Source organism: Etheostoma spectabile, chromosome 9 (assembly GCF_008692095.1).
Source record: "Etheostoma spectabile isolate EspeVRDwgs_2016 chromosome 9, UIUC_Espe_1.0, whole genome shotgun sequence".
Lineage (NCBI taxonomy): Eukaryota > Metazoa > Chordata > Actinopteri > Perciformes > Percidae > Etheostoma > Etheostoma spectabile.
Genome location: NC_045741.1, coordinates 36,031,810 through 36,058,746, shown reverse-complemented (window position 1 = coordinate 36,058,746; position 26,937 = coordinate 36,031,810). Strand labels below are relative to the sequence as shown.

Sequence of the window (26,937 nt, the reverse complement as noted above, 5' to 3'; positions counted from 1 at the left end):
TTCTTTCTCAATTCACTTACTCTTGGTTTCTTGGATGGGACCTCGTCATCCAGCCATCTCTGACTCTGACCTCCATCAATCATGGCTCCATCATGGGTCTTGAAATTTCTGATATGAGAAAGAGACAAAAGTTTAAGCGACAGTTACATTTTATTCTGCTTATATTTATTCCAGGACACAGCATGCATGCTATGTCTTACACTCAATCAAACAGCAGTATTGCTCACTGGGCAGTCTTCTACCGATGCAACTGAACTCTTAGGAGGAATACTTCGTATTTCTCACGTCCCCGAGATCAACTGAGAAACCTTAGATTTCACTTTTCACTCTGATATGAATTCTCACCCAGTAGTTGTTTTCATATATCTTGTTTTAAATTATCTCTAACACAAGCTGTTGGTCTGTATATCCACTCACTTCATGTCAAAGTCATCTTGTCCGACAGGCTCTCTCCTTTTATCATTCTTATTGGCCATGAAGCCATCAGGCAGCCACAGGATGCCATGTTTGTGCTTCCTCTTGGCTGCTAGCATCCCAAGCACTAAGATAAGCAGAATAATAACCACTGCAACTCCAACCACGATTATCAGCCACGGTAGCGGAGGGGGAACTGTAGGGTCACCTGAAAAAAACAAGTCTTAATACCAGATGTTTTGTAATCATTGGATTTTGGTTTTTACATAAACAAACTAAATTCAAACAAGGTAAATTCCATTAACTGTTGAATGACAGGCCTACTTACTGTCAACAGACACCAGAGGGTAAGGCAGTTCAGCCTTGATGTGTGCTGCTGCAATAAATGATGCAGCCTCATTAGTGCTGGAGAAACAGTCGACAGAGCTCTGGGAACATTCACGGTTATCGAGTTCCAGGTAAACCACAGATCTGCGCAGACAAACATGTAAATATACAAAGACTGTTAATGACAAGCAGTTCATTTATTTCATTTCTGCTACTGAGAATTATAAGAGAGCTTGAAAGACGAGAAATTATGTGAGGACCCAAACATTAACTATCCTTACCCAATAACCTCCCTGTCCAGCTCCCGCTTGCTCCTTCTCTTCTGTAAATGTCGTCCCTGGTCCTCCTGCCCTACCCCATAGTAAGCGTACACCATTGGTTTCTTATTTTCATCCAGCTTCACCTGCACGTTGGTGTGCAGCAGGGCTCCTAGGGCGCGCAAGAAACCCCTTAAGTCTCCAAGCAGCTCCTCAGGCTGCAGCCGGACCACAATGACCAGCGTGCCATCCACTACTTTGGCTGGAATGTCAGCTGAGCAGTCCAGGCCGTCCCAGCCACAAGCCTCCGTGTAGCAGCTCTGGTCACAGATGCCGTTCCCAAAGTGGTCTGCGCAGTACTTGTCATACCTGAAAATACACAGACCAAAGAGGGTGGCTGTTTAGTGATTTGGCTTCAAAATGCTTTGGACTTTATATACCTAACTGCAACAGCAATTACACAAATAAAGAGAAGGGTCACATACTTGCAGGACGGTGGGGTCTCCTGGCACTCAAAGCTGTCAAAGAGGCACCCAGGGTTGTCACACTCCTTGTCACAATGTCCATTCTTAAAGAGATCCCAGCAGGGAACAGTGGAGGAGCAGTTATCCCAAGGATTCTCCCAGTTGAGCGAGCAGTCGCCTCCATCCCACTGACATTCATGGTTGTTGCACTGAGCGTCACACACTTCATCCCCAGAATGCTTCTCACACAGCACATAGGGGCAGGTAGGAGTGCGTGGTGTGAGTAGTTTGTTCTCACAGGTTCTTCCGGAGAAGTTAATGGGGCAGCGGCAGCTAAACTGGTACTGGTTGGATGGGTCTCTGATACAGGTGCCTCCATTTTGGCAGCGCCATGGACACCTCTGTTCGTTCTCACAGTGTGGTCCACTGAAGCCTGGCTGGCACTGGCAGTACAGGTGGCCTGGTGACTCCACACAGCGCCCACCATTCTGGCAACGTAGCTTCATGCAATTGTAGTGTTCTATTTCGCCACAGTTGAACCCAGTAAAGCCCTATAAAACATAACATGTTGTTGAAATGTGATAGTAATATGGTCATTTCAAAAGTTAGACTTGGCTACACATTTGTAAAGAGACAATAAAACTTGGCAGCTGACGTTTAATGAAGCAAACTATTATAACTAATGTACATCTAGGTTTTACAAATCTGCTGCTACTATACCTGAGCCATGGTGTGGCCCTCTGAAGCAAGCATGAGAATAAGAGAGGGAGCAAGATGTTAATGCAGAGAAAAACAAGCATTTAGTTTGAAGAGATTGGTATCCAATCTGAGAGCAAAAGAAAGGAAACACTGAGGTAGTCATGTCAGCCACCCTTCACTGAGTATATCTATCTACAATTAATAACAGATTAATGAAATAGATCCAATATCCTCTTAAGACTTAGGTGATTATAAGCATCACAAATGCACCATGCACCACCCTTTTATATACTAAAACGCTGTGTTCTGTTATAGATTTGATAGAATTTTGGTGATTGTTAACATTTTAAATATAAAAATGTTAATTACACATTTAACATAAGCTGTGTTCCTTATTAACTAAAGTTGACATTCACAGTTTGATAGTTGAGTCTGGAGGGATGTGCTGTAGCAAATGGACCATATAAGAATATACCAAGAAAATGGAGGAACATTACTGGTATGGATTGTTTTTTTTTGTGTTAATAGATTGTAACACAATATCTGACAGCCCTGTCAACACAAGTGTTTTGTATTTTCGTACCACTGCTAGCTGCCAATTATTTCCACACTAATTTGCATCCAGTTCACACTTAACTTTGTGTCTTATGAGCACAAATCAAGACAGAAACCCCCCCAAAATATGCATATGTATGCCAATAGTTATGTGAAAGATTGACAAGCCCAGCACTGTCAATTAAGAATTTGATGTAAAAAAACATGAACTTATAGCTTGACATGATTATGAGGAATGAGAGCACAAAGCTTGTTTGCACTGGGAAATGAATAGAAAAAGTGTTATACAGGAAGCGAACATAAATGAGGAAAATCAATTGACACCATGTTTCTGTTTCTTATGATGCCAGGAAAACGAGTGACATTTGAGAAACTTACGGGAACACAGGAGCAGGTGTAGCCATGTACTGAACTCATGTTCATAGAGCAGACAGCACCGTTGTGGCACGGCTTAGACACACACAGATCCACCATGGACTCACAATGACGACCTGAAAATGAATTCATCAACAACTGAAACACTTTGCAGGATTACCAAAACATTCACATTATTGAAACCCTTGAGACAAAAACATGAATGCCTTGCTAGTTTTCTAACATAAAAAGACCTAAGATGGATAGACAGATAGAAAGATAGATATATACTTTATCTGTCATTCTCACAACACGGGAGGATCAGGAGAACAAAATAAGAACTTAGGTATCGGTGCTGACCAACTACTATAGTGATTAATAAATAGATAAAAACATTTTCACACCGGGTATTATGAACACACCAATCATCTGTTTTTTAATTCACGTTTGCTGAACTTTATGGACATAAACAAATAAAAATAAAACATTCAAAACTGCACAATTTTTGTTTAAAGTTAAAAAAAATAATTTACCTTGTAACATACGTGCAACGGTTAAAGGAACACGCCAACATATTGGGACTTTAGCTTATTTACCGTATCCCCCAGAGTTAGACAAGTCCATACATAACCTTCTCATTGTGCGTGCTGTAACTCTGTCTGACGCCCCCAATGTTAGCTTAGCCTAGCAAAGATCCTGCAGGTAACTAGTTTCTATACTATACAGTATGGTGCTGTTATGATGTCCCTTTTGAGCGGCTAATACAAACATACCCGTGTATCCCAGGCGACAGCGACACTGGTAATCGTTGACCTGCTGCACACAGTCAAGGCTGCCGGGGGCTTGGCAGGGGCCAGACAGGCATTCATTGAGATCCCCCTCACAGTGTTCTCCAACGAATCCTGGAGGGCAGGAGCATGTGTAACGGCCCACACCGTCAATACACTGTCCTCCATTCAGACAGCGAGGTTCAGAGGAGCCAGGCTTGGGGGCGCAGTCATCCACGTTCACCTCGCACTGGAGCCCTACAGAGCAGTGAACAGACAAGTAAAGCACTGCATCTGCTTTATAAATGCTTAAAAGGACCGTTTTAGTCGTCCTGTGTGTATACGTATGCAATATTCAGACTGACCATGTGTTCCGGGTGGGCAGGCGCAGGTGAAGCGGTTAATGAGGTTGATACAGGTTCCTCCGTGGTGACACGGCCTAGAATGGCATTCATCAACATCATACTCACAGTTCACCCCCTGGTAGCCTGCTTTACACTGGAGCAATGAAACAAGACAAAGAGGTTAGCTCATTGTGTGCTGTGGGGAAATTGTTTGTTATAAACATACAACTTGTAACATAAAAGCTTTAAAAACATACACATCATGCACACATATACCAGCAACAAACATGTACAGCTGAGAATTTACTTACTATGCACTCGTATGTGCCCTGATAGTCCTTGCATGTAGCCCCGTTGCGACAAGGGTTTGACTGGCACTCATCGACCATCTCTTCACAGTAGCTGCCCGTATATCCTGGCTGGCAGTGACACCGGTGGGAATTCCCCACATTCACACACCGACCGGCGTTCTTACACACATTTTCCACTTCCACACCTAGAGTAATTTAGCAAAGAAGGGTCATATAGTGAAAAACAATGTGAAGATGTGCAATTATTGTTTATTTTAAAAGGTATGGTCTGATAAAACTGTGGGCAGAAAAACAAAAGTCTCTTGGTCCAGCTGTAGTGAACACATGTCAATCGTAAGTTTGTTCAGCTACAATGCAACTGCGGTGACTAAGAGAAATTCCTCATTACTGTATTGTGGGGAGGACATCTGCCCTTATCCTAATTGTATATATTGTGTTGTTAGTTGTTGAGATAACAACTCAACGGAAATAGTTCCTCACCCTCCCTGGCAGCAAAGTCCCGGCAGGACATGTTGGGGACGTCACAGTAAAGTCCTGTCCATCCCATTTGACAGTGGCAGGTCCAGGAGGTCGATGTCTGAGAGCAGGAGCCGCTGTTGTGACAGTGCACCTGGCTGCAGAGGTTCACAAAGTTCTGCGTACAAAAGAAAACGGAAAAAAAGAGAGTTACACTTTGGGCTGTAATTGTTACAGAGAGAAGGACAGAAGAAGAAGAAAGACAGCCATCTTCTTGAGTTTGATACTTTAAGTTGGGTGCATCCAACCCAACTCAACTTTCAAATTGTCAAGCCTTCTTCAGTTTTGTGTGTGTGGACCACTTGTTCTATTTCATCCGACTGTATTAATGTAGACCAAAAAATTACATATTTGCCTGAAAGAACTTTACTATCTGTGCAGCATACAACATCCTATATGCTTAAACCCTTACTTTAGTTAAATGTTGGCAAATATTAAATAGATAATAACACATATGACCAAGCTCACTCCAGTTACCTGCAGACCCTCTCTGTACACTTGCAGTAACACACAGACACTTTACCTGGCAGTTCTGTCCATTGTATCCCAAGGGGCAGGTGCAGCGGTAGTTGCCCAGACCATCAGTGCAGGTGCCTCCATTTTTACAGGGCTGAGAGTCACACTCATTTTGCTCAAACTCACAGAATTCCCCGTAAAAACCAGGACGGCAACGGCAAGAAAAAGCGTTGATGCCATCAATGCAAGTCCCATTATTCAGACAGGAGCTGGAGGGATAGTAAAGAAAGTACTGACTAATGACTATTTAGAGTGCTGAGACGTACAAATGAAGAGGCAAGGCAAACAAAATATAATTAATTTTCAACATGGTTATCATTGTTTCCTTCAGGTCACTGCAGGAGACGCAGTAGAAATCATCCATGAAGAAATTCATTGCCAAAGAACAGAACAATTAAGCGTGGAAATAAAATGTAGGTTTTATGGATTCATGCTTTGAATGAATGGCTCACCTATCAGTGCATTCAAGGATGTTGTGTTCACACAATATTCCATCAAAGCCTTGTTGGCACTCGCACACAAAACTGTTGACATAGTCCCGGCAGATGGCACTGTTCCTGCAGGGCTGGCTGGCACACTCGTCTACCTCAGTCTCACAGCGGTCGCCTTCAAAACCCGGGCGGCAGTCACAGGAGAAACTCCCAACATCGTCCACACAAGAGCCTCCATTCAGGCATGGGTCTAGAGAGGGGAAGACAGAGAGGTTAAAAGAGGCTTTTAATGGCAAAACAGCTTTCACTGAAAGAGGTATACATTAATAATTCACCAGCAGTCTGGGTGAAAAGGAAGCACCTTCCCTTATATTTGATTGTTTCTTTATCATGCGTACACCCATATATAACTCATTATCTCAAGGGATTTTTTTTATGCTGCTTTCCACTAAGGCTTGGAATATCTCCAATGTCTGATATGTCAATGATAGGCGTCATAATACATGGCTGTCCTAGATGCAGAGGTGCGGCTTCCATTGGGATGCAGACAGCCATGAATAGGCTGATTGAATTAGATGAAAGTGAAACTCACTGGGTGAGCAGTCGTCAACGTCTGTCTGACAGTTGTGTCCGCTGTATCCAGGTTGACATTTACATGTGTAGCTGCCCGGGGTGTTAATGCAACGACCACCATTTTTGCAAGGGTTCTTTTTGCATTCATTCACATCCTCCCTGCAACGTATTCCTACACAATTGTGAACAAACGAAAAGATGATTATTACAGCATCAATCTAGTAGTAACACATAATATTCAATATGACTTTGCTATCAGGCCATCAGTCGCACTCTCTCACTTCCATACAAACTCACTCAGACAGGCACATATGAACTCAACGTCTGATGGATACACACATACCTTGCCAACCAGCAGGACATCGACAGGTGTAGGAGGTGTAGTCTGCAGATGGAAGACACACTCCTCCCCTCTCACATGGATGAGAGGCGCAGGGAACCTGTTCCACCTCACAGTGTTTACCTATTTGGGCATAGCACATATTTTTCATAATGGTAAAAACAGGTTCATGAAAATCTTTGCCAAAAACATATTTAATTGGCTGTTACAAAGACTGATATTGCATCTTAATAAGTGGATGTTGATATGCACAACATGTGCAATCACTAACCTATGAATGGCGGACTACATTGGCAGGCATAATTGTTGACTCCATCTATGCAAATGCCTTGGTTCAAACAGGGCCCGGATGCACATTCATCTATGTTCTTCTCACAGTTCACACCTAATAAGAGAGGCGGGGTGATTCAAATGTTTCATTTTAAAATTCAGTGCCATTTCCTCTAATGCTTGCTAAGTTTAAAAAGATGTAATGCTGAAATACAATAATAATAATTATTACCTTTGAATCCAAGTTGGCATTGACAAGTGTAGCCATTATGTCGATCCAAACATGTGCCACCATTTTGGCACGGACTGGACTTGCACTCATCCCTTTCCTGTTCACACCGTTGTCCCACCCAGCCAGCTTCACACTCACAACGATACCTTTGCACAGAACAAAGGCAAGCACAAGTTTAAAATTAAAAATTTGGGGCTAAAAAGTAATAATAGCGGCTGCTTGTCTTTGGGCTATCTCCAGTATCAGTTCAAGAATGGCCAGTTCTGGGATTCTTAAATAATTTTAAACACATAGTTGTGCTGAAGGAAAGCAAAGCAGGTGGGAATAAACCTGTAGGGAGCCTCCACATCTAAATAGAGTAAAGGAAAGTACCATTACAATTAAAAAAAGTGTAAAAAATGATTTGCCTGTTTCTTTGCCTAATGGATCTTTTAAATTACACTATATAACTGGTGTGTGTTAGCTCATATTCAAAGTGGATTAGAGAAGGACAGATGAACCTCAGAACAAAACATTTTAGAGTAGCAGATTAAGGTTAATGTACCCGTGTTGCTGTTCAATACATTCTCCGTGCACACAAGGCTGAGGAGCACAGTGGTCGGTCCCGGAGAGGCACAGAGGGCCGTGGGTGCTTGGTGGGCACAGGCAGTGGAACCCGTTGACCTTGTCCACGCAGGTTCCCCCACTCATACATGGGTTTGAGTTACACTCGTTGATTTCCACATCACATGTAACTCCTATTAGAGAGGAATTCAGAGGGAATTAGTTCTTGATTATCCAGTTGTTTTTAATAATAGCAACCAACTATTAACTTGCTGTGCTAGATCTATATGGTTATTTTTCCTGCCCCATTTCTGAAACATGTTGTACTGTTATCAACATGACTTTATTGGGGTATCTAGCAAAACATACCTGTATATCCTGGGAAGCACACACATTTGTACTCGTTAATGCCATCGTGGCAGTCTCCGTACTCACAGGGGTTGTTGGCACAGTCGTCTTCATTGATCTCACAGTTTACCCCTGAGTAGAAAAAAAAGAATAGGGTTAATTAACATAGGGTGACAAGAGCAAGGTTATATGCTCAATCATTTTATCTGACTGTATGTTTGTTTAGATTTAAAAAGTAGCACACACAAAACACCCTTTCAACGTCACTTTTGGTTGTGAAGTGAACAAGGGGTTGAATAAGAAAGAGGTGAAGATTTACCACCAGAGGGAGTAAGACTCCATAAAAATGTAGTTCAGCAAGAAGTGAGAAATGTTGACATTAACTATTAATAAAGCAGAGGCCCGCTACGACTCAACTATGACGTAAAGTTAGAAAACTAACAAGAAACACATTAGTGGAACAATTGTGAAATGGGAGGAGAAAGAGAGAGGAATAGAATGAGAAATAGAACGAGGGAGACAGATACAAAGTGAAAGCTAGACAAAGAGAGAGAAAAAGGCACATCAGATGAGGGGAAGTGAGAGCATGAAACCAGAAAGTGAGACCCAGGCCTCAGGGTGGTACAACTGAGCCTATTAATCCACAGAGCAACCTGACGGGTGCACCATGCGACCCAGGCTTGTGACTGCTACACATAAAATGCTCTACACTTTATAAATCAAAAGCGATACAGGAAGCTCTAAAGGTGGGGGATGGGGTTGTTTAACTCAGGCTAATTAACTAGCTAGTAAAGTCTCAGTTCACTGTCTGGGAGGCTCTAACACACTTCCCACACTTCGTGTCCGCGGACAGTTGTAGGCTTGTATTGGCGTTGATGTTTTGTGCATCAAACCGCTTGCGGAACCGGAACAAATCCACAGCGGCCTACGGTGTGTAGATCCAAGCCTGTCTTCAGCGCCATCACATGCAGGTTGTCAGTTGTGTGTCTGCCTGGTCTACTCTTGGACGCCTGATTTAACTCATGTATAGTTTCATGTGTCACATACAGCAGCTCTCCACAAGCAGAAAAAAGGAGCTTAAAATGCAACTTGCGATGTGATCTTGTGATCTGGACGGGAAGGATAACTCTGGGAGTTGGAAGGGGTGTGTCGCATTTCTGCCTTCTTACAGTGTTCGTTTTCATATCGCATTTTGTTACATACATGCCCTAGTCTGTATGGTTACTTTAGCCACCAGATGTCACAAAGAGCAGAGCTGTGTTGTCAGGCAAGACGAGAAACTGATGAGAAAGCACATTAAGCATGTTGATGATTACATCCATCTCTACCTTAATGACATCAGCACTCAGACCGGTCTGGTGGATATTTCAGAGTGACTAACTACCACCCTCTGTATTTTCATGTAGTGACATTTTTTTATCTATGAATAATGCTGCCCACAGACATCTCATCACAGTTGTACAACGGCATCATTTACATATGACATGTAGAATGACACCTTTTCTTTCAAAAATGAATTAGAATGAACTTGTAATGATTTTTGTAGCACACAAAGTACCCACCTTTGGTTCCCGGTGGGCAGTTACACTGGTAGGCATTGACCAGGTCAATGCAGCGTCCTCGGTTCTGACAAGGGTTGCTGTGGCACTCCTGGACCTGGATATTACAGATGGACCCTGTGTATCCAGGATAGCACTCACAGGAGAAGGTGGCGATGCCATCTTTACACACACCATGGTGGCAAGGCTCTGGTACGCAGTCATTGATGTTCTCCTCACAAAGTAGGTCAGTGAAGCCTGCGGGAAGACATTTCCTCTTAGAAAAATAACACAATCTATTGCATCATGGATTAAGTAACTATTTCAAAAGATTTTCCAGATGTAAAAAAAATATGGGGTTTACTGTGATGTAGTCTATCATTTTTATAGACCAATAGCAGAGCAGAAACAACAAATATGCTTTTACTTTGACTTAATATAAGGTTATTCCCTTTTACCTTCAGCACATTCACAATCATATCCGTTTGGTCGGTCGATACACTTGGCCCCATTAAAACAGGGCGTGCTGGAACACTCATCTATGTCTATTTGGCACATGTCACCGCTGAAGCCTGAAAACAGAACAACGTGAACATAGTAACACACTTGTCCATTAAATCACAGTTTTAAAAACAGAAAGGGCTTCATAATCTAATTCATTTTTGATTTGAATGGATAGAAATCTGAAAAATACATCAACATGTGTACCAACCTGCTGGGCATTCGCAGACAAAGCGGCTGACCTGGTCCAGACATTTCCCCTGGTTCAGACAGGGTGAGCTAAGGCACTCATTCACCTCTATCTCACAATGAGTGCCCTCAAATCCTGCATGCATGACGAGAAACAAGTTTTTATGAGATTACTTCTTTTCTCAAAGTTACAGAACCCAAGAGACTTTAAGTTCTGAATCCCAAATAATTGTAGTTTCTAAGCAGTTTCATTTTAACCTAGTGGTGCCAGCCGCCTCAACAGCCTGGTATCAACTCCAACAAGTAATGTTTTTGGTCCTTCTTGTCTATTTGTTAGCAGGATATCAAAAAAATAGGAACACAATTGAATGAGACATGAAAAGGTAGGCAATGGGCCAAGGTACTAAAGACCATTTTTGTGTAAATCTGGATGCAGGATAATAAAAAAAAACATTTTACATATTATAAATTGCGGCACATATATCACATTAGATCTTTAGATTTAGATGCTAAAATGTTTTATTTCTTATTTTTTAGGTTTGTTCTCAATTAGTAGCATGGAAATCCAGACCCAAATCCGAAAGATTAAGGGTCTGGCATTGAGTAATGAAAATTGCCCATCTCGAGTGGCGGCACCAAGCGTGCATTTTAAAATCTCACTGCACGCAATTAGATAACACTGCGACCAATCACAACAACACACGAGGTGACGTATCCAGAGGCCCATTTGTTTAGCTACCAGCGGAGCTAACTGGTAGATTAAACTGTCGTCATCTGTTTAGCTCGCCTCTGACCTGCCTACATCAGATACACTGATGTGTTTGGTGCAGCTCGGCTACAAGGGTATAGTTAATGAGCAGCATTACTCGATGCCAGAATAACTCGCTGAGCAAATTCAAATTGTGCTCTCGCGAGAACTCTGCATTTCCAGGGTAGTCTATTAGTGCTTTCTAGTTATAAATAAATTATTATCCACAATATCACTATCTTGAAATTCAAGACCGGCAATGCTGCACTTTTTCAAACTGTTGCATTTTATTTTTTGGATGAGAATGTCTGATCAAATTTGTTGGAATGTACAGTTATTTATATTATCTCAAGAGATGTACCGGGCATGCAGATGCAGGTGTAGTCCCCAATGCGATCCAGACATGTGCCATCGTTCTGACAGGGGTTCGAAGCACACTCGTTGACATCTTGTTCACAGCGCGGCCCAGCATAACCCCGAACACAGTTACATGTGAAGGAGCCATCAGTGTTCACACATTGACCACCATGCTCGCACGGGTTGGTACCTGATGGCGAAGAGGAGAGAGCTGCGTTTGAAAGCAGAAAAGATCAGAAGCCAGGCAGAGAAACATGTTGTGCATTCTTGGTTAGAACTTTCTCTCTTTCTCACCGATGCTGCATTCGTCTCTGTCGATGTTGCAGGTGCTGCCTACGTATCCAAGTTGACAGTTACAGTTGAACATCCCACTGATGGGGTTGGTGTCACACAGAGAACCCTCTCTACAGGGGTTACTGATACAGGCATCATCTCTATGGCAGAGCAAGCCTGAAAGCGTAAAACACCAATACAGAGTTATTATTTTATGCATTTAGCTGTTGTTATTCTTTTTCTTTCTTCCTTTCTCACAGCAGACTCACAGCTTTTCTGTTTTGTCTTTTGTGACATTAATCTGGATTTGCTGTTATTGGTGTAATGCATTTTAGGAAAAAAAGAAGTCTCACTCCTGGCCTACCTGTCTTTCCGTAAGGGCAGAGACAGACGAAAGACGCAACACGGTCGATGCATGTGGAGCCTGCGCTGCACGCAGCTGTAGCACAGTCATCAATGTTTTCAGAGCAGTCGGGTCCACTCCAGCCGTTGACGCACACACAGACATAGCCGCCAAACAGGTTGCTGCAGGTACCTCCATTCTGGCAAGTGTTTGGCTGCAGGCGACACTCGTCCACATCTTCTGTACAGTGCTGACCTGTGGAGAGGCAGGGAAGTGGACATGAAGAGGAGGAAATGTAAACAAATGAAGTTAATGCTCAATGTAGCATGTTGCAACATAACTCAAGTTGTAACCTCATGGGTGTTCCGGTTAAGAAATTAAAAATAACGACCCCTTTTCTTTTAGATGCTTACAATCTTATTTAGAGTGATTTTTTGCAGAAAAACGATAGAAAATACAGTGTGTGAGAATACTATTAATCCACGACGGCCATTTTTAAGTACTCCGCTCAAGTTGGCTTTGCTTCCCCAGGTCGGATTAGTGCAACATAAACTCAGACAGACCCAAGGAAGCTGATGCATGCATGTTTGCTTTGTAAAGGGAAAGCTTGCGTATGCCACATAAGTGTGTTAGCAGAGACACGCCTTGTGTGAAGTGTGGGCCTCCATAGGATAAAGAAAGAGTACAGAAGAATGGTGGGAAGTATAACATTGAAATAGCATGAAAGGAAAGTTATTTGATCACAGCAAAAATATGTATTCCACCTCACTGCTTAAATTGGCAAACAGAAGAATTAGGAGCAGAAAAACCATTTCATAAACAATACGGCTAGAATGTCAAGAAAATTAAAAGGTAAAGACACAAACTATCTGTTGTGGATTTAATTTTAAAAATGTGAAAAATTTTAAAATAGTCTGCAAAACATATTCAACACAGCTTCTTTTTTTTTCTTTTTTTTTTAAACACGGCAGGCATACAAAATACTTAAGACTTAAGTTATAGTATAATACGTCCATATAAAAAGCAGTGTTTAGACCGACCTAAGCTCTGATGGGAAAAAATGCTGGTCCAGTGACCCAGTGGCGATACGAATGCATAGGGAATGTACAAACAAACAAACAAAAAAAGTTGTAGAACAAGCGCAGCGGTAGCCAATCCAAGAAGTGCAATCGCACATTCCTGGTATATTACTTTGAAACAAGAATGACCTATTTGTACTGTTACTAATTGCACTAATACTAATTACTGGTCTTCTACCACTTGGTGGTTCGATCCCCGCCCCTGCAGTCAGTGTCGAAGCAAGACACTGAACCCCGAGTTGCCCCCGGTGCTGCGCATCGGAGTGTGACTGTGTATGAATGTTTATCTGATGAGCACGTGGCACCTTGTACGGCAGCCCCGGCCACAGTGTATGAATGTGTGTGAATGGTGAATGTTTCCTGTAGATGTAAAAGCGCTTTGAGCAGTTGTTAAGACTGGAAAGCGCAATATAAATACAGCACATTTACATTTAAACAACACATCCCCTGGTGTTGTTTTAACACAGGGCTGTTTTCAAACTGAATGCCCGCTAAGAGTACACAACTTTATTTCAACATGTAACACAGATCCTCTTTAGATACATGAGGGAAACCCCTGATAGCTTGCATGGATTTGAGGCCCTGGTGTGGTAACCCTATGACATCACAGCAAACCACAGTGGACAAACAGTGAGTATAATATTTGTCAAAGGAACACAAACAATCCCTTACCAGTCCACTCTGGAGGACACTGGCAGTTGTAGGTGTTGACCCCGTCCATACACGTTCCTCCATTGGCACACTGGTGACCGGGGCAGTCATCAATATTGTTCTCACAGTTAGTCCCGTTGAAACCTGGCACAAATGATTGGGGAAGACATGCACTTAAATACATAAACTACAGTATGACATTCTCAAGTGTAACTGTATAAACAGCAGCTGTTTGTTGTGTCTATTTGCAGTAGCAAGTCTGTAGCAGACTGACAGTACAGTGTGTCTAATACAATACAGCCAACAGGCTCAGACTGTTTGCACTACAAACAACACAATTTAACAAACTCATTGGTTTATATAGAAATACCAGTTACAGTGTCACTTTTCCTTCATTCAATTTTCTTCTTCAAATTTCCATTTCTCTTTAGTGCCTTCTTCCTTTCCCTATCTCTATCTCTCTCTCTCTGACTAGGTGACAAAACTGTCCATATGTCTGTTGACGTGTGGTGGCTGGTTTACTTTTTAAACATGGTCTGAGTTTCTAGTTCATTTTCAGCTTTAAAAAGAGGAACAAAAATCTAGGGATTTCAGAATTTGAATCCTCCTACCTGGAAGGCAGTGGCACGAGTAGCTAGTCTCAGAGTTCTGGTGACAGGTGCCTCCATTTAGGCATGGTGAAGGTGAGCAAGGGATGTATGAGCTTTCACAGTGTCTGCCAGTAAATCCTGGGGCACAGGTACACCTGTAGCAATGACAGAATACATTTCATTAATGTCAGTCTTATTTTGGAATTCAAGGAAATCTTCCAGATAGTGACATATTTCACAGTTGGTTATTATACACTAGATTCTCACTTGTAGGAGCCAGGGGTGTTGTCGCATAATCCTTCTTTGGCAATGAGGGGGTGGCGCAATTTTATTGTTCATTAAGGAGCGAGGCCCCCTGTGAGGGGGGCGGGAAAGTGTAGCTACCACCCTTTGGGCGCACGTTCCAGTTGGAAAAAGGACTAGATGCGCTGTCTTTTGTTCCACTGCAGTCCTGGGAAAGGGAGGGAAAAAGCTGGGATTATGTTTAATATTTATGTCCATTTTAAACGGTCCACCTTGGGAATTTGGCTTAAAAACTACCCGAGGAAAACTACAAAAAGGAGTAGTTTTTTTGGGGATCTAAAACACTTCTTATCACATTATAATAACCTCATCTTATTTTATTCAATGATACTTTCAGTACCAATAAGATTTGCACACGCCTAGCGCACACAGTTTAGCTCTCTCTGAAAAAGTAAGATGTCACTGCCCCGTGACAAACTCCTGAGAGGTGATTTAACCGCATCTCACCTGTCCATCCTCTGGCACACTCGCATTTGTATTTTTCAAGGGACAGCAGGGTGCAGACACCTTTGTTGGCACAGGGGTTTTTGGGGTAACATGTGGAGTTCTGGGGAGTTTGGCAGTGCTGTCCAGTGTAGCCAAGAGGGCAGGTGCAGGCAGCGCTGCCTGGTACAGGTACACCAGCTAACATGGACACAGAGCAGTTCCCTCCATTCAGGCAGAAACCAGGTTGACAAGGGTCCCTATGGTGGCAGTACTCACCCAGAAAGCCTGGTGCACACCTAGACAAACACAAACACAAATACACACGCACACACATAGACAGAAATCAATGATGGAGCATGCCAAGGCACACGTACAAGGATTTAAACCTAATCCCTCCTCAATACAGACAATACAGTTGAAAGACCAATTGACACATGTGTGCTTGTGTGTGTGTGGGTGTGTGTGTGTGTGTGTGTGTGTGTGTGTGTGTGTGTGTGTGTGTGTGAGACAGAGAGGCAAACAAACAAAACAAAAGAGTGAGTTTCAGTCACATGCACTATAATGCACCACATCAGACAACAGCATTGATAGCGTAGCGTAACATCTGCACAAGAGTCCTGTAGTACACACACATCAAAGAAACAGCACAGGTAAACACTAGTGTCTGAGGCACAGTCTTGTCCCTGTTGTACAGGGATCTAAACAACTGTACTATGTAGGGAACCACATCCCTACATAGGAGACGTTAAAATATGAGAGATGTGTGGTTGTGCATGAAGAGAAACTAGTTCAGTTACTATTAATGGTTAAAGGACTGCATTTATGTAATGCCTTTAAGAGAGATATGAAGCTATTTACAGTAAAAGTACACACATTATTATGACCGCGAGCTGCTTAAAAGAAGAACTTAAAAGTATTGTATCTTGCTGAAGGACGTTTTGACATGCTGTTAACCACTAACCCTAAGATTACTGAGAAAAGTACCGTGAACCCTGAGCTGTTGCCCCATAAACTCTGCAAGAGAAAAGGGGGAAGCTGATCTTGTTGAAAGGGTTAAACTGGGGTCAATGATCAAAAAGGAGAAGTCGAAAAGTAGAAGGATGTGAGGTGGAGTTATCTGGAAGTTGTTGACTGAAGCCTGGCAGAAACTAAAATCAACATCAGAAAAGCACCAGCAATTATTTGGGCAAAGTAACAGATACTGCCATAATGTACAGAAATGTGTACATGGTAAACGTATGAAAGTTTTTCTTCCAACGGCAAGTTGCTCACAACAAACGGTACAGTGTATGGCTTAAAAGAAAAGCAACACTTATCTATCATGTTCTGACCCCATTTGATCTATAATCATATGTGGTTTTGCTTCTCTGCATATTCAGCACCCCTTCCTTTTGATTTCTCTTTTTTCTTCTATTTCAGTAAAGTGATTCAGCCACATGTCGAGCAGTGGGGAAGAAATTGCAATATTATACAATGTGTCCACTAGGAGATCTCATCAAAGACAATGATGCCTTAGTCACTTTCTATTCCTCTGTTTTTCTCAGTCCCTCCCACTTTCACTCACCACTTCTCTTTGTGTGACTGCATTTGGTCAAGGGGGTTATTTTGTTACTGAGTGAAAACGTTATTATTCAGGAAATTTCCTGTGTAGGCTAATTTTGATCAGCCGTCTGCTGCATTGTGCGTGTGGCACATGGCAGACACGCTGTCTGGGGACTGTGGGCGACTTAGTGACTTGCTGCCTCTTACACAAGCCTCTAAACCTGGCTCCCTAGAGGGGCTCAGGTAACATAATAGGATACACCGCACAGTAACTAACATGCACAGAGAAATGAATACCTTCTTTCATAACCATTCCAAATGAAAAAAAAAAACATAAAGTGAAGAATCAGAAATAGGTGTTCTGAGCCACATAAAACAGAGACGAAACATTGGAGATGGTAATGCTTTGAAATTCAGTCTCACGCTTACTAGCTTTTATTTATTTTTGGCTACTCCACCCCAAAGCAGCTTGACAGGCGTGAATCATGCCTGCCAGACAGATCAATCATATCTGTGAGACTTCCGCTCGGTATGGTGTGTGTCACCCAATGTCTCCTCATGTATTACTGACAACATCTGACAACAAAGTCCCACTCTAACTAACATATTGAGGTCACAGTAATACAGTTTATCAAATGCAATGACGTGGGCACAAACTAACCAAAAAAACATGACAATATTGAGCAATACATTCATAATTTCTGATGTTTTGCTTAGTCTAGAAACCTCTTAGCCCTTTGAGATTTCCTTTTGAAATGTAAAGGGCATTATAAATAAAATGTATTATATTATTATTATCTCTTAATAATATTCAAGTTTAGGTATATATATAAAATATTCTATATTTTTCTTATAGTGAACAAAGTAGTTGATCCTACCAAGAAGTATTATCCTAAAACAACTTCACTGGCTACCCATTTCCCACCGGATCCCCTACAAAATCCTGGTCCTCACCTACAAAGCCCTCCACCATCTGCCCCCCTCATCCCTCACTGACCACCTCTCCCCCTACCAACCCTCAGATCCACCTCAGCCGGTCTCCTCTCCATCCCCAAGGGCAGCTCCCAAGCTCTGGAACTCCCTTCCCCAAGAGATCCGCACCCCTGAGTCCCTCACCATCTTCCAGTCCCCCCTCAAGACCGATTTCTTCACCTCTGCCTATCAGTAGCCCCACACCCCCCTCCCTTCTCATCTGTGCCTGAAACTTGTTTTGTTTGGTTTTGTTGTGCATTGTTTTTATTATCTACTTGGCCTGTAAAGCAGCTTTGAGTTTGTGAAAAGCGCCAAATAAATCCAATTTATTATTATCATTATTATAAGTAGCAGCCTGGGCAGCCAAAGACTGACATATCTTATTCCATAGACCCATGTTATTGCCCAAGGATGAATAGAATTGAGTGACATGATTCTTCAATATGATGGCCAATGTAGTTCATTCATAGTCCTCATACTCTGACCCGCTACCAGAAAGGCTCTCTCGTACAGGGGTCTTCTACGTGTTTTTTAGTCCAAGGATCCTATTAAGTAAAGGCTGAAAATGGCCAAAAGATTATCTTATAAAAAAATATATTTAAAAAAACTACATCCCTTGACTAAAAATGTTTTAAAGACAAAAATAAATCACAAATTTGGCTTTGATCAATCCTGTTTGTCGTAGTTAAAAGAGAGACAGAGCTTTTTTTCCACAAATAGCCCCGATATAATATGTAGTGCTGTCAAACGATTAAAATATTTAACCGGGATTAATCACATTAATGTCATAGTTAATTAATCACACATTTTGTATCTCTTCTAAATGTATCTTGATTTCTTTTTGTTCCCTTATTTTTTTCTCCTTTTAATGCTCTTATCAACATGGTAAAGTGGATTGGCTTGCTTTGTGCAAATGTTTATTTATTGCAAACATAGGCATATAGCCGACTGTAGTGTTCAATTTCACACGTAACATTCTCCCTTGGAGCAAATAATCTGTCACACAGTGTAACACTGTCCATAAAAGGGTGAAAAAAATACTTTGACGAGGGGGCGGAGAATTGGCATCAGCTGTGTTCTTGGCCATGAAGTGGTATGTCAGACTGGACGTACTGCGATGATAGCTCACTTCACAACGACAAAACACACAGATCACTTTTGTCTTGTCATTGAAACCATTTGGCAACTTTTAAAATGTAAACTTTCATTTCAAACGTTACTACTCTTTGGCCGGCAAGACATTAGAAAGTACTGAGAGACAGATAAAACGCATTGTTGGTTTGTTTTATAACGGGCCTCATCTTTTAAATACATAGTTTATCTACCACACATATTCACTAAACATCAGCTATTTATCTGCTATTGCATATACTCATGGTGCTGGTAAACAGATAAACAAGTTGGTAGATTAATAGTGACATGGGATCTTCAAAGAAAAGACAGACTTCATGTTTCTTCACCTCAACTCTGTCAGATTAGACACCCACCGGCTTTCCTGTCTCCGTCCCTGTATCAGCATGTCTGCAGTGCAACCCTACACACACCCCAAAAGACACACAGATAAATACACAAACAGAAAGATGTCCCTCCCCATTCTGAACACAAACACAGCTTGCTCATGATATCACAACAAGAAGGCCGTCGTGGGAATTAGGACTGCTTTCTTCTCCTGGACGACCTCTCCGCCCCCTCTCAAGGAGTAATGACATGGCCCTCTGCCCTGTGACATACATCACATTAGCAGACTGTCACACAAAAAAACACCGTGTCCAGGTTAACACCAGGTTTACATTTCACTGGGAACATTTCACACATTTTTTACTGTTGAAATATGGGGAATATGAGAGGCATTTCCTAAGTTAAGTATAGCCACTTCAGAGTGAGCGAGGAAATTTAAAACGTGTGTTTTGTTTTAATGTTTGGCTCGATTACATTATAAGTCTTTTGAGCTTAGAATGAATGATTTTTTTTTTTTTTGCATGAAATGTAACTATTAAGTTAGCCTGGTTTTGAAGTTGCTCAATGTGCACAAGATATAACACCCTTCAAGAACTATTTACAACTTTTAGATTTCTGTGAAAATTCCAAAGTGCTGACAGTAAAGATGCATAGTAACCTCGATTAAATTCAACCGCTGCTATCTAACCAGTGTTGACAGAGCCAAATGCCATGGCGTCAGGACACGATACCACCCTGTCCTTCAGGTTTCACTGCCAGATAGAGAGCTCATTATTAGCCTTTGGCAGTAGTGCTAGATTCTGGGGCAAACAGACAAGGCTAAGCATGGTTCACAGCATTGTCAGGGAGTGGTGTCTCACCGAGGAAGAGATAACCCAACACACTGGCACATTAGTCCGTCACTGAATGCAGCAGAGCTGTGGGATTCTTCTTCCAAATGTTCATACACACTACAGGACACGGGCAAGAATTTGCACACAGACTAATGCACATAGACACCCACATACAGTCAGCTCTTCTTTCATGAACAACTCGGCAGAAAGAGGTTTCAGCAGCCAAAGTCATCTATGGGATTCTTTGTTTTGCTTCATGAGGACTTTTTTCCCTCCTCTTTTCCCCATCCTTCTCTTACTCTGTGCAATTTCCTGCAGCCCTTCCCCTCTCTTTCTCACTCCTCCACCTCTCATTTCTAACCCACTCTCGAGGTGTCAGGTTTCTACAGCTGGTTCACATTAGCGCCCCCCATCTCACGCACACCCCTCCCTTTTTCTCTCCCTTTCCCTCTGCACCCCTTCTCTACTTCGTCGTCGTCCTCCTCCTCCTCCTCCCCTCCTCCCCCTCCTCCCCCTCCTCTACCTCATGGTGACCTCTGCCTGTCCTGGCTGGCCGTGGGGGCTTCAATGAGCAGAAAGGAGTGGGTTGATTCTCACTCACTCATGTAATGTCTCCCACCTCCTTCATTTCTTAATTTCTATGTCCCAAGCTCCCATAATATTTCCTTCTCCTCCCATACCAAATCCCCCTTCTTCCTGTGTGCCAATTATTTTCTCCTACCTCTCCACCTTCCTCTGCTCAACTACAGCCCCACCACCAACTCCTCCTCCAGCCACTATTCTAGTCTTCGATACGCTTAATAACTTCATCATGCTCTCCCCCTGCGGCCATCACAGCGAAAGAGTGTGAGAGAGCATAACCTAGCTCACATTTCAATCCCTGGATCAGTCCCTGGTTTGGCTAGAGCATAGGTGGCCTATTCACTGTACTGTAGTCCTTTGTGAGCATGCATGGACACCCCAAGACAAGTTCAGAACACGTGAAACTGTGCTGTTAGTTTGGTGGGGGAGGTTAATCGGGAACTCAGAAATCCTCGGCTAGCAATAGAAATTGTAGCTGCAAGATGTCTGGTAGGTCATTTACATGTTATTTTACCTTTATTTATACAGGTAATCTCATTAAGAAACAGGGTCTCATGCTCAAGAGAGACTTGTTAAGGCGCTGACACACCAACCCGATTATCGGCCGCCGGACAGTCTGGTGTCCTTTCAATATGTTCCGTGCAGTCGCCAGTCGGAGGAGCCATCGGCTTTAATTTTGGGCCAATTTGAAATGCTGAATCGGAAGGCGGGCAGTCGGACTCAATGTCCAATCTGATTGGTGGAGTGCTAACCTGAAAATGACGAGCGGGAAGAGGGTGACAAACGCCTCTCAAAATCTGACCAAGATCTTTTAAACTGACCTTTGTTGATCTGAAATGAAGACAGATTCAGCAACTGCGTGGCCTATTTCCCGCTTAAAATGTTTTCAGAAACACGTTTGGGTGAACTATTTCTGCAAAATACTTTTTAGATAATGCCACTTTACATTCATTCAGTACTTTTTGCACTTTGTCTGTTGTTTGCCTGTTGTTTGTTTTTTTTATTGTGGAAAAACTGCTGCTGTAATAAGTAAATTTCCCCATTGTGGGAATTGAAGTACTCTCTAATCTAATCTAAATACGAGATCAAATTTTGAATGAGCAGCCATTATGGACGGTTTTGAAATTCCAGAGAAGCCAGACTCACGTGACGCGTTCGTCCAATAAGCTGCTTTTGGGGCAACAATACGGATTAGAGCCGCCTGCTGTTATAGAAACGTATTACGTCTCGCGCTCAAGTCGGCGTCGCTTCGGTGTGTTTTTTTTACCAACTCAGAGAGGCAGTCAGTCCGGTGTTTGGCCGTCAGGTTGGTGTGTCAGAGCCTTTAAGGACATTACACAACATCAGCTACAGACAGACAAACAGATTACTATAGTATACACAATATGTACTATATACAATATTTAAACAAAAGTGCCAAGTAGACTTAAAACACTAAAGTACTAAAAACAAGAACAAGATTCCAAAGATGTTTTTCCCAGTACCATTAAATTACTTTCAAATCCACTAGTGGCATCAAGCTGAACCATTTTAGATCCTTCTTTTGTTATATATATATATACAGTATATATATAAATCACTGTATGGCAAATGCACAATCAGAATCACATATACATGGATGTTCAAAGCAACAAACTGTTATTCATTACATTTAAATCAAAAACTTTCCTTAGTCACTATATAACTTGGATGATGGAGATGAATGTGTCATAAAAACACCCAGACATGACACAAACAAACAGGAAAGCACTTTCTTTACCTCAAAGGTGAACAGTGGAGCCTGATCAGGGAGCTCCCAAGACTGCTTTGAGTGTAGTAAGATATATCTCAATCGGGAGTTTCACCAGCATGTGACCTTATCTGTTCTACCTTGACACAGGAAAGTCTACACTGAATGCTTTGACACCATTTCCTACAGGCAGTCGAGTCAACTGCTGCTGCTGCTGCTACTACTGTACACTAAAAAGAAGGGAGCTTCAGCGAAATTACAGAGGTACTGATGCAATAAGTATTATTACAGACAAGAATTGAACTAAAGCAAAAAGCAAGAGAGAATGTCTGTCTGGAATTACAGTCTGGCCGATCTGAAGGAATATAATGTGCTTAATACTGACATTTGTTTCTCAATAACACCACAGCCTTATCCAGCACTACATTAGGAAGAGCACCTATAATTCAGACATCCTAGAGAGGGTATCTGTCCTTTCACAGAATGAGTTCTGACAGATCCTTCTCTTGTACTGCCAGTGTAAATGTAGTGTGTGGATAGGTCTGGCAATGGGAGACTGGCAGCAGCGTAGCATTTAGGCCCATACATCAGCCAGTGCCATAGAGGAGAAGCCAGGAAAATTAAAATGCACTCCAACATAGATGAAAACTAAGGTTTAATTATGGGTTCTTTTTTGGGGGGATGGAAACTAGGAAGTTTTGGGTTGGAGGTGTACACGCCCTCACTTCTTAGCATAGTTTTTTTCTTTTCTTACAGAACAGCAGAGGCCGCAAAAATAGCATCACAGAGAAAGCAGACAGAGGGAGGTGTGAGAATGATGTCAACGTTGCATAGATAAAAGAGGAAGGTGGACAAAGTGAAGAGAGTAAAGTAAAAGCCACAAAAGTAATAAGACAACAGCAAGACATACAGCAAGAAAAGAAAGCCAGGCAGTCAGACTGGAAAGCATCTGTGTAGACAGAATAAAGAAGTGCAGAGCAGGGTGGAGTCCAAACGAGGGACATGTGGTAAAATAGACTGTGTTTAGAAACATGTTTAAAAAGACTAATCTGAGTGCCTGTGGTACACAGCACATGACCCATTTTCTCTCTGAGCGCTCCTTCTGCCTGCCTCTCCATGTTGCTCTGTCATTATCCTGTTTCTGCAGCTGTTTAATGTGGAATCTCCAACAATAGAACTGTCGGCCTATAAAATTCAGTTTTTTAATGAAATCTATAACAAAAAAAACAAAAAAATGTAGTGTCCACTCTTTACTTAAGGTCATTTTGGCTAATAACTGAATTGCTCGTGTCTGCAAAATGTATTGCTGCAGCCCACCCAAAGAGATTTTCTTCCAGCAAATTTTTTTGTTTGTCTTTGGCATTTATTATGTCTATTCAAAAGTCTGCTTAGAACTTCCCACTGGCACACCACGAAGCAGCAAATTCAAGAACAAGGCGTGTTTGTGTTTCTTTTTATGTATTTGGTTAATGTTTGTCTGTTGATGACTTAATAACAACTAAAAGTTCAGTCAAATGTAACTGAATTAAGTAATAATAGTCGCTTTACTTTACTGATTGACTCTTTTAAGTGACGATGCACTAAAACTCATCCTGGTCAGAGCCTTTCCATCACAGTGCATGTATAGGGAATACATACATAACAGAATGACATAACACACCACACAGTGCCATAGTCAATGTGTGACAGAGAGCCACTTGTCACCTTACTGTATGTGGGTTTAAGGTCTGGTTGCTACATTCCCCACTGCTTTGTAAGGCTTCCTCTTTCTGAGAGATCTCCAAGCAGCCTGATGTGCATCTGCTTCCATCCGTTTGTTTGTTATACCCTTTGGTTTGTTCTTGACCGTGTCTTTTATCGTAGTGATCCCCAAAGAGAGGGCCAAATCCCAGTGAGCTTTGACAGCAGGCCACGTTAGCACTAGTGCTGAAAAGTACAGTCAATTCATTCCTTTGACAGGAAATTAACTCTTTTAGTATTTGATTATAAGTTATGTATCAAGCAAAAAATACAAGACATTTGTAATACTTCTAAAAAATTACATTGAATATCTTTTGGGCTGTTGGTCGAACACAACAAGCAAGCGTCACCTCGGCCGTCTGAGAAATTGTGATCACCATATTTTTACAAATTAAACAATTGATTAATTATTTCACTGATTAATTGATAAAACAAAAATAAACTTTAGTGGCAGCCATGCTTGACACTAATGAACACTCTACATGCCTCATCATTTGGGCCCTTAAAACACACACTTATGAGACAAACAGAACTACACTGAACCTGACGTGACTTTCTGTGCCAGTGTGTGAACCTCATGGTGCCCCTGAGATACACGCAGACAGCGCACATACACAAACATATACAAGAAGAAACTCTTATCATGGTGGTACCAGTCCAAACCACATCTACATTGCTGTTAGCTGCGCTGAGAGGGAAGGACATGAGTCTTTGGAGAGGAAGAGAGGGAAATCCCTGCCGTGGGTTAGGGATGGGTGAGGTTTACCAAACTACCATATGATGATGTCCACAGAGAAACATCACAATGGACGATGACATTGTTTGTCGACGTAATTATCTGTCCCTCCTCTCTGCTGTGCTGCTCGACTCAGTGCTCAGCACCCGGACTGCAGACGTGGTCTGCGCTAGTCATCCAAACCGAAACAGAGAACTGGGAAGCATCACAATGTCGGTTGTGAAATCCCAACGGCTGTTGGGCATCACCCATAAACAACGACATCACCCATCGGATGATGACCAACCCTTTAGTAGACTTTAGTTTGGCTAATATGCCTAATAGGGATGGTTTCCTGATTGATTCCCATTCACAAGGTCCCGATTTAAGTTGATTTTTGGATTTTCGGATTTGGTTCAATTCATTTTTGATTTGATCAGCAATATTTCAGTTAATATACCAATTTTGCTTGAATACGAAAGAGATTCTCAGAGAACTAATGCTGTAAATTGTACAAAGAACCCTCTAACCTGGTGCATTATTAAAAATATTGATGTTGTCGTTAAGAATTGATCCTAAAGCAGTTAAATAGAGACAGAAAAAGTGCTTCCTTTAGTGCAGAAGGTGTAATGCAGGGACGATATATGAAAAAAAGTAGCCTAACTTTACAGGCCTGCTGTACAGTTATTTAGCATAACATGGATTCCTTGGATCATAGTTTCATTTTTTTTTTTAAACGGAGCCTCTTAAAAGATTGATTTGAGGGTTTTTTGAATCAATATCAGATCAATTTGAATCGGAACAATTTTTTTTACAAACCCAACCCTAAAGCCTAACCCACTTCAAATCTGTGTGTGTGTGTGCGCATATTTCTTCTGTGTCTGTGGTACTCTGGTACCACCTTCTTTTTTCGGGGCATTTTTGGCCTTTATTTCATTTTCACATGAAAGGGGAGGGAGAGGGGGGAACGACATTTAGCAAAGGGCCGCAGGTCGGAGTCAAACCCCGGCCCACTGCGTCGTGGAGTAAACCGCCACATATGGTCGCTCGCTCTACCAACTGAGCTATCTGGGTGCCCTGGTACCCCCTTTTTATCAATAAAGCAGAGAGGAGATGTGGACGTGAAAATCACACCAGTGCTCACTGTGAGGTACAACAACAGTCAGAGCAAAAAATCCTCAACTAAGCTCTACAAACACACAGCTATGTATGAGAGAGGGAGCAGATATGGCTATGATAAAGGCAAAGGGGTAATTATCTGGACAATAATGGGGTTGTGGGAGAAGGATTAGGAGGCCTGGTGAGTTGTGTCCAGAGGCATCTAAATCTCTGAAGCACAGAGAGGGACAGAGGCATGGATGGATGAGTGACAGTTTGATGAAGGAGGCGTAGCAAGAGGGAAATTACACTCCTCTCTCTGCTCCGCTTCTCCCTCGTCTCCCTTCCCCCCCTTTGCTGCTCTCTCATCATTAGTAAGGAGTTGTGCTCGGAGGTATTCCTCCTCAAGTTACCTGAAAAAAGACATGCTCTTTTCTGTTGGCCCTTTCTCTTCCTCTGTCTGCCCCAAAGGCAAATTCGACCTGTCAGATCAAACAGGCAGCAGGTCTACACAACACAGTAACTCCTCTCACTCTCATGAAAAGCGTTTTTTTTTTTTTTAACATGAAGGCATGACAGTGACTGCAAGAGAATAAGAGAGTGAGAAAAAAAAAGTCATCGAAAAGGGCGGGTGAGTTAATCAGCTTGCACCACGGCCCAACAACAGACAAAGAGATCTCGTTCTGGAAGAAAACAGGGTTTGGACAACTTTACCGGTGTGTAGCCTCACTCTTGATTGGACAGCTCGGGTATTAAGTCAGTGAGTCAGACTCCATGTTAGTGTCAGGAATCCTCTGTGGCCCACAAACAAGACCACAGTTGCTGTGCTCTTAGCCAATACTGAATCAGAAACTATTTAGGTATCCCTTTAGCAAATTTGTAAGTTACAAATATTTGCTTGTGACATGCTCAAATCCAAACAGAGACACACTCACAACACACACCTGTTTCTCACACCCATTTCTGATGGCTTGCCGTGTCACCAGTTAGACGGCTTCCCTGCACCCTG

At 42.2% G+C, this 26,937-nt stretch overlaps 1 protein-coding gene across 1 annotated transcript in view; it reads right to left on the bottom strand.

The window, feature by feature from the left end:
* notch2 (notch receptor 2) overlaps positions 1 to 26,937 on the bottom strand; it is a 47,677-nt gene that overhangs the window by 5,764 nt on the left and 14,976 nt on the right. The window contains exons 3-30 of the mRNA XM_032527080.1: positions 15,281 to 15,555; positions 14,798 to 14,861; positions 14,552 to 14,685; positions 13,962 to 14,084; positions 12,232 to 12,465; positions 11,889 to 12,044; positions 11,599 to 11,784; positions 10,512 to 10,625; positions 10,258 to 10,371; positions 9,824 to 10,057; positions 8,283 to 8,393; positions 7,915 to 8,107; positions 7,371 to 7,516; positions 7,140 to 7,253; positions 6,872 to 6,991; positions 6,548 to 6,700; positions 5,977 to 6,205; positions 5,532 to 5,733; positions 4,973 to 5,126; positions 4,493 to 4,677; positions 4,203 to 4,335; positions 3,844 to 4,095; positions 3,095 to 3,207; positions 1,484 to 2,013; positions 1,023 to 1,367; positions 743 to 885; positions 418 to 622; positions 21 to 108 (exon numbers count right to left, since the gene is read on the bottom strand). Coding sequence (XP_032382971.1) covers positions 21 to 108; positions 418 to 622; positions 743 to 885; positions 1,023 to 1,367; positions 1,484 to 2,013; positions 3,095 to 3,207; positions 3,844 to 4,095; positions 4,203 to 4,335; positions 4,493 to 4,677; positions 4,973 to 5,126; positions 5,532 to 5,733; positions 5,977 to 6,205; positions 6,548 to 6,700; positions 6,872 to 6,991; positions 7,140 to 7,253; positions 7,371 to 7,516; positions 7,915 to 8,107; positions 8,283 to 8,393; positions 9,824 to 10,057; positions 10,258 to 10,371; positions 10,512 to 10,625; positions 11,599 to 11,784; positions 11,889 to 12,044; positions 12,232 to 12,465; positions 13,962 to 14,084; positions 14,552 to 14,685; positions 14,798 to 14,861; positions 15,281 to 15,555 — 5,050 coding nt within the window. The remainder of the gene's footprint in view (positions 1 to 20; positions 109 to 417; positions 623 to 742; positions 886 to 1,022; positions 1,368 to 1,483; positions 2,014 to 3,094; positions 3,208 to 3,843; positions 4,096 to 4,202; positions 4,336 to 4,492; positions 4,678 to 4,972; positions 5,127 to 5,531; positions 5,734 to 5,976; positions 6,206 to 6,547; positions 6,701 to 6,871; positions 6,992 to 7,139; positions 7,254 to 7,370; positions 7,517 to 7,914; positions 8,108 to 8,282; positions 8,394 to 9,823; positions 10,058 to 10,257; positions 10,372 to 10,511; positions 10,626 to 11,598; positions 11,785 to 11,888; positions 12,045 to 12,231; positions 12,466 to 13,961; positions 14,085 to 14,551; positions 14,686 to 14,797; positions 14,862 to 15,280; positions 15,556 to 26,937) is intronic.